Here is an 11,396-nt window from a genome sequence, read left to right as displayed (position 1 = left end):
ACTCTGAAATTCTTTGAACTTTTCAAATGTTTCAGACTTATGTTTCATTAAGTAGATATACCCATATCTGCTTAAGTCATCTGTGAAGGTGAGAAAATAACGATATCCGCCACGAGCCTCAATATTCATCGGACCACATACATCTGTATGTATGATCTCCAACAAATCTGTTGCTCTCTCCATAGTACTGGAGAACGGTGTTTTAGTCATCTTGCCCATGAGGCACGGTTCGCAAGTACCAAGTGATTCATAATCAAGTGGTTCCAAAAGTCCATTAGTATGGAGTTTCTTCATGCGCTTTATACCGATATGACCTAAACGGCAGTGCCGCAAATAAGTTGCACTGTCATTATCAACTCTGCATCTTTTGGCTTCAACATTATGAATATGTGTGTTACTACTATCGAGATTCATCAAAAATAGACCACTCCTCAAAGGTGCATGACCATAAAAGATATTACTCATATAAATAAAACAACCATTATTCTCTGATTTAAATGAATAACCGTCTTGCATCAAACAAGATCCAGATATAATGTTCATGCTCAACGCTGGCACCAAATAACAATTATTTAGGACTAATATTAATCCCGAAGGTAGACGTAGAGGTAGCGTGCCGACCGCGATCACATCGACTTTGGAACCGTTTCCCACGCGCATCGTCACCTCGTCCTTCGCCAGTGTTCGCTTAATCCGTAGTCCCTGTTTCGAGTTGCAAATATTAGCAACAGAACCAGTATCAAATAACCAGGTGCTACTGCGAGCTCTAGTAAGGTACACATCAATAACATGTATATCACATATACCTTTGTTCACCTTGCCATCCTTCTTATCCGCCAAATACTTGGGGCAGTTCCGCTTCCAGTGACCAGTCTGCTTGCAGTAGAAGCACTCAGTTTCAGGCTTAGGTCCAGACTTGGGTTTCTTCTCCTGAGCAGCAACTTGCTTGCTGTTCTTCTTGAAGTTCCCCTTCTTCTTCCCTTTGCCCTTTTTCTTGAAACTAGTGGTCTTGTTAACCATCAACACTTGATGCTCCTTCTTGATTTCTACCTCCGCAGCTTTCAGCATTGCGAAGAGCTCGGGAATAGTCTTGTTCATCCCTTGCATATTATAGTTCATCACGAAGCTCTTGTAGCTTGGTGGCAGTGATTGGAGAATTCTGTCAATGACGCAATCATCTGGAAGATTAACTCCCATCTGAATCAAGTGATTATTATACCCAGACATTTTGAGTATATGCTCACTAACAGAACTGTTCTACTCCATCTTGCAGCTATAGAACTTATTGGAGACTTCATATCTCTCAATCCGGGCATTTGCTTGAAATATTAAATTCAACTCCTGGAACATCTCATATGCTCCATGACATTCAAAACGTTGTTGAAGTCCCGATTCTAAGCCGTAAAGCATGGCGCACTGAACTATCGAGTAGTCATCAGCTTTGCTCTGCCAGACGTTCATAACATCTGGTGTTGCTCCAGCAGCAGGCCTGGCACCCAGCGGTGCTTCCAGGACGTAATTCTTCTGAGCAGCAATGATGATAATCCTCAAGTTACGGACCCAGTCCGTGTAATTACTACCATCATCTTTCAACTTTGCTTTCTCAAGGAACGCATTAAAATTCAACGGAACAACAGCACGAGCCATCTATCTACAATCAACATAAACAAGCAAGATACTATCAGGTACTAAGTTCATGATAAGTTTAAGTTCAATTAATCAAATTACTTAAGAACTCCCACTTAGATAGACATCCCTCTAATCCTCTAAGTGATCACGTGATCCAAATCAACTAAACCATAACCGATCATCACGTGAGATGGAGTAGTTTTCAATGGTGAACATCGTTATGTTGATCATATCTACTATATGATTCACGCTCGACCTTTCGGTCTCTGTGTTCCGAGGCCATATCTACATATGCTAGGCTCGTCAAGTTTAACCTGAGTATTCTGCGTGTGCAAAACTGGCTTGCACCCGTTGTAGATGGACGTAGAGCTTATCACACCCGATCATCACGTGGTGTCTGGGCACGACGAACTTTGGCAACGGTGCATACTCAGGGAGAACACTTCTTGATAATTTAGTGAGAGATCATCTTATAATGCTACCGTCAATCAAAGCAAGATAAGATGCATAAAAAGATAAACATCACATGCAATCAATATAAGTGATATGATATGGCCATCATCATCTTGTGCTTGTGATCTCCATCTCCGAAGCACCGTCATGATCACCATCGTCACCGGCGCGACACCTTGATCTCCATCGTAGCATCGTTGTCGTCTCGCCAATCTTATGCTTCCACGACTATCGCTACCGCTTAGTGATAAAGTAAAGCATTACATCGCGATTGCATTGCATACAATAAAGCGACAACCATATGGCTCCTGCCAGTTGCCGATAACTCGGTTACAAAACATGATCATCTCATACAATAAAATTTAGCATCATGTCTTGGCCATATCACATCACAACATGCCCTGCAAAAACAAGTTAGACGTCCTCTACTTTGTTGTTGCAAGTTTTACGTGGCTGCTACGGGCTTAAGCAAGAACCAATCTCACCTACGCATCAAAACCACAACGATAGTTTGTCAAATAGACTCCGTTTTAACCTTCGCAAGGACCGGGCGTAGCCACACTTGGTTCAACTAAAGTTGGAGAGACAGTCGCCCGCAAGCCACCTATGTGCAAAGCACGTCGGGGGAACTGGTCTCGCGTAAGCGTACGCGTAATGTTGGTCCGGGTCGTCTCGTCCAACAATACCGCCGAACCAAAGTATGACATGCTGGTAGGCAGTATGACTTATATCGCCCACAACTCACTTGTGTTCTACTCGTGCATATAACATCAAACCATAAAACCTAGGCTCGGATGCCACTGTTGGGCAACGTAGTAATTTCAAAAAAATTCCTACGCACACGCAAGATCATGGTGATGCACAGCAACGAGAGGGGAGAGTGTTGTCTACGTACCCACGCAGACCGACTGCGGAAGCGTTGACACAACGTAGAGGAAGTAGTCGTACGTCTTCCCGATCCGACCGATCCAAGCACCGTTACTCCGGCACCTCCGAGTTCTTAGCACACGTACAGCTCGATGACGATCCCCGGGCTCCGATCCAGCAAAGCGTCGGGGAGGAGTTCCGTCAGCATGACGGCGTGGTGACGATCTTGATGTTCTACCGTCGCAGGGCTTCGCCTAAGCACTGCTACAATATGATCGAGGTGGAATATGGTGGCAGGGGGCACCGCACACAGCTAAGGAACGATCTCAATGATCAACTTGTGTGTCTAGGGGTGCCCCCTGCCTCCGTATATAAAGGAGCCAAGGGGAGGGGGCCGGCCGGCCAAGGAGGGCGCGCCAAGGGAGTCCTACTCCCTCTGGGAGTAGGATTCCTCCCCCAATCCTAGTTGGAGTAGGATTCGCTGAGGGGGAAAGAGAGAGAGGGGGCCCGGCCACCTCTCCTTGTCCTAATAGGACTAGGGGAGGGGGGAGGCGCGCGGCCCATCTTGGGCTGCTCCTTCTCCTTTCCACTAAAGCCCATTAAGGCCCATACAGCTCCCGGGGGGTTCCGGTAACCTCCCGGTACGCCGGTAAAATACCGATTTCACCTGGAACACTTCCGATATCCAAACATAGGCTTCCAATATATCAATCTTTATGTCTCGACCATTTCGAGACTCCTCGTCATGTCCGTGATCACATCCGGGACTCCGAACTAACTTCGGTACATCAAAATGCATAAACTCATAATAACTGTCATCGTAACGTTAAGCGTGCGGACCCTACGGTTCGAGAATAATGTAGACATGACTGAGACACGTCTCCGGTCAATAACCAATAGCGGGACCTGGATGCCCATATTGGCTCCTACATATTCTACGAAGATCTTTATCGGTCAGACCGCATAACAACATACGTTGTTCCCTTTGTCATCGGTATGTTACTTGCCCGAGATTCGATCGTCGGTATCCAATACCTAGTTCAATCTCGTTACCGTCAAGTCTCTTTACTCGTTCCGTAATACATCATCTTGTAACTAACTCATTAGTTGTAATGCTTGCAAGGCTTTAAGTGATGTGCATTACCGAGAGGGCCCAGAGATACCTCTCCGACAATCGGAGTGACAAATCCTATTCTCGAAATACGCCAACCCAACATCTACCTTTGGAAACACCTGTAGAGCTCCTTTATAATCACCCAGTTACGTTGTGATGTTTGGTAGCACACAAAGTGTTCCTCCGGTAAACGGGAGTTGCATAATCTCATAGTCATAGGAACATGTATAAGTCATGAAGAAAGCAATAGCAACATACTAAACGATTGGGTGCTAAGCTAATGAAATGGGTCATGACAATTAGATCATTCAACTAATGATGTGACCTTGTTAATCAAATAACAACACCTTGTTCATGGTTAGGAAACATAACCATCTTTGATCAACGAGCTAGTCAAGTAGAGGCATACTAGTGACACTAAGTTTGTCTATGTATTCACACATGTATTATGTTTCCGGTTAATACAATTCTAGCATGAATAATAAACATTTATCGTGATATAAGGAAATAAATAATAACTTTATTATTGCCTCTAGGGCATATTTCCTTCATATACTACAATAGTATTTGATTTCTCGATGGCAACAACATGTAGGTCTAGAAGTTCTCTATGCATGACACCATGTCTGCCACCATCAACCTCAAGAGACTTGACAAAATAATTTCTGGCCTTCTCTACATACCCAAAGGTAAACATCGTTCCTTCCTTCCCTAATATATGCCTTTGATATTTACATACTACAATAGCAACCTATGATTTTGGTTGAATAACCGACGTGGGGGAGGGGAGGAGGCGTTCATGTATAGAGTAGTGTTAGGTTAGATGTAGTGCTAGGACTTCATGTGGGCATCTGGCTTTGTGCCATTTGCGAGTTGGTTTCTCACTCTTGCGTCTCTCCTCTATGGTGGAGGTCGGCTGTGGAGGATATGGATTGTGCAACAGGTCCTCAATAATCTCTATGGAGATCTAGTTTTGGTTGGTGCATCCCCCATCTAGCCCTCTTCTTCGACCTGCCGTGGTTGTGGCACAAGGGGAGGTGGATTTGTATCAAGTGATCTTTGATCTGGAGCTCAAGGGTGAGTTGAAGTTGGTTTTATGGTTCGTCTTCGGCTATCTTATATTGTTGCTCCAATCTCAGCAGCTGGAACCATGGATAAAAAGTTCTCAAGTCTCAAATGGACCCTATGAGTGGCTAGGGTGGAACACTAGGCTAAGGTGGATTTGCCGAAGAAAATGACACCCCAATTTCAACCTCCATTGGGGAGACAATCTTCTCCTTGCAGATGTCAAGGATTTGGCCGAAGATCGTGGTGATAGCATCTCCAGCGAGGTCTTCTAGAGCATTATTAGGACTCAATTGCATTTTCGTCATATCATTTTGGGGTCATGTTTGATAAAGGGAGGATCATGTTGTAATTTTTATTTCCTCTGGGATTCTTTGTGCAGTGTTGTAACTCCTTTGATTTATTAATGCCACCCTTGTTAAAAAGGGTGAACCTGTGAATGTTACCGATTTGTGATGCCAACAAAATGTGACGACGCGACTTTCAATCTATGTCATAATCATCCAGCGCATCTCATGTAGCCACACACTCCACTTCAACCTTCCCTCTCCCTCTCGCTTGCTCTCACACACCTTTTTTGTGTCTCGTACCTCTCTTATTGTCGTTCACCTTGACAACCCCACAAACAACAACATGGATTAATCTTTCTCTTGCCATCCTCACTCACGCCCCCCCTCCCAAAATCACTGCACTGCTATGGCTCACACCTACTGGCCCCTCCAGCCAGGCACCGCTACGGGGCAGTGTTGCGCTGTTGTAGGGAGCTGCAAGGCCGTCCGCCGACACTGCTGGCTAATCTACGCGGATGCCCTCCGATGTGGCTATAAGTAGGCCACGAGGCTTCTGCAACCGCTGGTCACGAATGTGGGACAACGAGCACCCATGCTGCGAACGGCCATCCCATGTTTGGGACGACGAGCGTCCGTGTTGAGACGATCTCGACCAATGTTGGGGATGGCGAGCGTTCGTGTTGGGACCGGCCGCGACCTGTGCTGGGACAGTGAGCACCCAGCTCTATAGCCGACAGTGACTCGTGCTGTGTTTCCTATGAGGACCTGTGCCGGCACGCTGGCCGTGACTCGTGCGAAGTCGCTCGTTGGATTTTTTTTTCTGCGCGCTCGTTGACTTCCTTTGTGCGCATGATGAGGAGAGGAATTTTTTCATGCGATGTCGTACAAGGTGCGAGACGACGGGAATGTTGATGCACCAGGACCGATCAAACGGCTACCCAACGGCCTGGAGGGGACCGATCGTGGGCGGGATCGGTCAGCCGACGCCTAGGTTGGGCCGAGGCTTTTCGAGTTTCGAGTTTCGAATCGGAGCCCGAGCCCCCGCCCCTCCCATCCCCAAAATTTCCGTCTCCCCCCCCTTTCCCTCTTCCCCCAATTCCCCGTCGGAGTAAAATCGCAAGCCCTCCCTCCCTCCCCTTCCCCCCTCCTCGCCGTGATGCCGGGGCCGGGGCGCCGCCTGCCCCCAGACGGCAGCGGGAGGCCGCCGCGCGTCGGCGGGACGCAGCCACTCCCCAAGACTATCGTGATCAAGCCGGTACTCCGCCTGCCCGGCAGCGGAGGGAAGCCGCCCCGCGGCGGTGAGCCTCTCGATCGAGCCGCTGCTCCCGAGCCAGAGCCTGCACCCTTGGCTCCGTCCTTCCTCGCCGCTGGGGCGCCCCCTGCTCCCGCCCTCAAGACCTCGGATCCATCCTCCGCTGCCGCTGGGGCGGCCCGAGCTGCCGCGCGCCCTGCTCCCACCGTCGAGCCCTCCGCCCCGTCTTCCGTTGCTGGCGGGGAGACCCTCGCTCCCGTCGTCAAGCCCTCGGTCCTCTTCTCCGTTGCTGCTGGGGAGACCTTCCCTCCCGTCGTCAAGCCCTCAGCCCCCTCCTCCGTTGCCGCTGGGGAGCCACCAAGACTCGGAGATGCGGGCGGAGAAGGCGCGCCTAGGATGATCGAGCGAGCGCCAGAGGAGGAGAGCGCAGGACGCGGGGGCACGACGGGGAGGTCGCCCGCCCGGGAAGAAGCCAGGGCCAGCCGAGGCGACAAGCCCTTCTTTGGTTTGCTCTTCATCTTCGTCGACCACTTCGTCGAGGATGTGGTGAGAGTTTGGATATCTCCCATCCCCGTCTCTTTAATTCTGTTCTTGGAAAGTTGGAAGGGTGACACGAATTCAAGTTACTTTCAGGTTATACACCAGCTCAAATTTTGGTCTACTATATGAAAAATCTAGATACATGACGAGTAAACTGTGTGTAGTTTCTAAAGCTCCAACACTTTGTGCATTACAATCCTTTATTGTGAAAAGGCGTTCTGTTTATATGAGAGGAAGATAAACTAAGGGATTAGAATAATTATTTTAGACCGGGAATGATGATATGAAAGAGAATTAAGAAGCAAGATGTTAAGCTAATTACATATTTTAACACCACGAGCAATAACACTTTGTGTCTACTATATTTACGTTTGTGTAGGGACTTGACGATTATACTCAAATAATTGAAAGCTTGGGTGGCAAGGTTGGGACAGGAATCAACTACAACGAAGCCACACACATCGCTGTGAAAGTGAGTTTTTCTTACCTGCTTTTCTATTGTGCGTTCAGCTGTAGTCACTAGCGACGTATACTGCCTGAGAGGGGGAATTTATGCTATACTTGGGATAACCATTGAACTAATTTTTTTTAACATAAGAAGCACCTGACTGCAGCTAGAATTTCAGAGTTTCACATTTCACAGCTTAGAATTCCTGTAATGACCAATTATTCTGTCTACACAGTTAAATGACCTTCGTTTCAACTTGGTGATACATTGATCTCATTCTTTTATGAGCTGTTAATATGCACAAGTTGTTACATTTTTATTTAGTCCCCTGTTGATACTTGGAAAATAGTAGTATGTGTTAGTAATTTTCAGCTTGACACAGTAGTTTTCAGTAAACATAAACTAAAATATACTTTTTACTAAAGAAGAATAACTCGCATTTAGCTTAGTACTACTGTGTTGTTATGAAGCTTTAGGCTAGACCCAACTGAGCTGAATCCCCAAATATTTGCCTTACTACTTTAATCATTTATTGTCTTTCTTGTCCACGTAGGGTCAGGTACCACCAGGGGCCAGAATATTCTGGGAAGCAGATGGGAAGACAGTCACTACCACTGCTTGGATTGAGAATTGCTTCAACATGAGGAAGTTATTAACGAATCCATGTAAAGATAGCAGCGAAAGCCTGCTCCCTTCTCCTGATATGACACCCCTGGCAACGATTAAGTCAAGGTACTAACTTATACCTCAAAAATTGTTGTTTGTGACTGGGATATGTATTGTAGCTCCAACCTTCATACCTCAAAGTGTGGATCGGAGGGAGTAAAGTTGGTTTTGGATCTTCTCTGCTGTGTGGATCATCTCTAGAACTAGCAGTTATAATTCTACAGATTGTAACTCCAGTTCACTGCTGCATCGCAAAGATTTGTTCCTTATTTCTCTAGAACTAGCAGTTATTGTTCTAAACTACTAGAGTTACACTGTGATTTGAATGTAAATTCTACTTATGGTGAACTGGAGCTACATTCTTTTTCTTTTACTTGTCTTTGGAGTCATCCATGAATTACAAACTGGAGTTCGTTTCCCCTCTAATTTATAGTTCGTTTTAATTGTATTTGCAGCCCATCAAAGTTAGTAATTTGTAAAGAAAAAATCTTGATGCAGTGAACTTTTAGTGGATAGCATCATGTTTTTACAGTCATATCCCACCAAAGCCACAGTCCTTTACTGGGTGTATTTTTAGTTAATCAAATTTAAGACTACCAATAGCAGTGCTCTTGTATGTATTTGGAGTTATGGAGAACTTGTAGTTTCATGTAATATTTATCCTCAGACTGTAATAATTGCAGTTCTGAAGAAACTAGTAATTACACTGCCGAATGGCTGCTTTATTTTTAGTGTCTAATGACTGTAATTACAGTTCTGAAGAACTAGATTCTAGTTCCATGTTTTGTGACTGCTTTTTACAGTAGTTTTAGCCTGATGATTGACTGATCAGTGTTCTGACATCCCGGGGCGATCGATGGAGCTTTTAGCCTGATGATGTTTATTTAGTGACTGAATGATATGATTTGTTCCTTTATTTCAGGAACTGCTAATCTGATAGCAAAATATCAAGCAAGAACTGCTCGCCTAGTAACAAAAGAACCAGCAAGAAAGATGAAGAGCTCAGGATATCGCAATCAAGAAGAAAGATGCTGAAATTTCCCACTCCCGACCCACCAAGAGTCCCCAGTCTCCCAACTGGTCTGTATCATTCTATCTTGGTCTGTGAGTCTGCTAGTGGGTGGTCTGAATCGCTGTATGATCATGCCCTTCGATTTAAGCTACACCACAACACATTACTTCCAGGCTTCACCACTGAGTCCAAATTGTCTAAGATATCTACAAAGGTCGCTGTAGGTGGCTCGTATAGTAAATTGGCTGGGTTGCATGGCAAAGGGAAGTCGCTTGGGGGTAATTTCAGCTCAAGAAACTTCATCATATACAAAGACGATTCCATTAAGCTCCTTTTCAGCGAGGACCAGCTTGTTGACTATTCTGATGCCGAAGGTGACAAGGACTATGCTAGTTTTGTGAAAATGATAACGGACGAAGTTTTCCATAAGCAGCCCTTGCCTGTAGATATGATTGAATGGCTTCGAGTCATCTCACAGGGCGTAGCAGTCTGCAGTCCCAACATCTTAGCACATCACATATATCTGATGGAGCCTTTTCAAGCATATGGCACATTCGTAGTGATGTACCAGTTGTTCAGCAGCATTGAAAGTACGAAGGGGTGGAGTGCTTTGTCAGCATCTTTGTCTCACTTTGATGGCTGGTCATTACCAAGATGCAAAATGCTCCTGAAGACATATTACTATCTTGATAAGAATGGGAACTGTGTCTTCTATGAGTACGATGTAAGAGGACTCCTCAGGCTCATCTGGAACAGCTCGAAGTATCAGTCGAGGCGTGATCTCCAGTTTTTTGTTCAGATGGTCATGAAAGATTATCTAAGGTTACTGTGTGATCTGCAGAGGGCATTGTATGATGGAGGTTACCTAAGTCATCTGCAGCTGAACTACCGCTAGTAGTAGCGGTTGGTAAATGTACAGAAAAATCTTAGCGAACTCATTAGCGTCTTTGTTTGTACACGATACAGTCTCTGTTTGTACATGCTACAGTTGGTTTTACCACAAACAGTAAAGCTCAACATTGGTGTAAATTGTTTCCTTGGAAACCATGCTCAATGTGCATGGCCAATTACTTTTCTCAGGAGCATGTTTGGTATGTTGGGAACAGTTTTATTTGGAACGGGTGCATTGCTTGGCCAGACATTCTTCCAGGATTGTTTTTATTGGTAGCTCATCTTGTCATCACTCTGCGCTTACTATATTTATTTGTGTGTAATCTCATGTGATGACACTACGTGCCTTATGTGAGCTGCTTGATGATAACATGGAACTACTCGTGCTTGTACCGGTTTATATATATAATGTAGCTGACTTGTGTGGTATTCAGTTAAGTTTAGGTGTTCTGTACATGTAAATTCAGTTAAAGTTGCTCCTGCATGTGGTAGTTGCTAAAGGGCCACAACATGTAGAAGGCATCTCTAGCTGATCCAGGATGGTGCCATTGAACAATTGGGGTTGTGAACTGCAGTTAAGTTTGGTGTCCCATTCATAAGCCAGTGGCTATTTTAAGCAAGGGAAAGGGTAATGTGTTTGTGAGATGAGGTTGAAAACTGAATAAATTTGCATATCTGTTGCAGATGTTGTCTGTGGATTTTGTTTGGGCGATCGACCCAGTGTTCGAGGCGTGGGCCGGTCTGTTTAGCGTTTCAGCGATCCCGTTTTTGGAACCTTCTATGGTGTGTCTAGCCGGTTTCTTTTTTACGGTTTTAGGAGCCTTCTAGGAGGTTCCTGAACTGGGTTTCATTTTTTCTTTTCCTTCCCTTTTTTTTGTTTTTTCTATTTTATTTTATTTCCTTTTTTCATTCCTTTCATATTTCTATTTTTTACAATTTATTTTTTGTATTTCAACAAATGTTCCGAAATTTTAAAAATGTTCGCATTTTTCAAGTTTTGTTCACTTTTTTAGAGGATGTTCCTATTTTTCAATTTTGTTCAGAAATTCCAAAAAATTATAGAATTTCAAATTTTGTTTGCAGCTTTTGAAAAAATGTTTGAAAATTCTAAAACGTTTGAATGTCAAAAAATCTTCGCATTTTAAAATTTGTTCACAAACTAAAAAAAT

General features: G+C 44.9%; 1 protein-coding gene across 1 annotated transcript; it reads left to right on the top strand.

Annotated features, from left to right (window-relative positions):
• Positions 1 to 6,503: 6,503 nt before the first annotated feature.
• On the top strand, positions 6,504 to 10,473 carry LOC125531678 (putative NAD(+)--arginine ADP-ribosyltransferase Mav). Its single transcript, XM_048695997.1, has 4 exons — positions 6,504 to 7,216; positions 7,590 to 7,682; positions 8,212 to 8,390; positions 9,247 to 10,473. The coding sequence occupies exons 1-4, from the start codon at positions 6,575 to 6,577 to the stop codon at positions 9,254 to 9,256; spliced, it is 924 nt and encodes a 307-aa protein (XP_048551954.1). The 5' UTR covers positions 6,504 to 6,574; the 3' UTR covers positions 9,257 to 10,473.
• The last annotated feature ends 923 nt before the right edge of the window (positions 10,474 to 11,396 follow it).

The sequence above is a fragment of the Triticum urartu genome, unplaced genomic scaffold (genome assembly GCF_003073215.2).
Source record: "Triticum urartu cultivar G1812 unplaced genomic scaffold, Tu2.1 TuUngrouped_contig_783, whole genome shotgun sequence".
NCBI classification, from domain to species: Eukaryota; Viridiplantae; Streptophyta; class Magnoliopsida; order Poales; family Poaceae; genus Triticum; species Triticum urartu.
The sequence above is the reverse complement of the archived record's forward strand: the minus strand, read 5'-3'. Positions and strand labels throughout refer to the sequence as shown.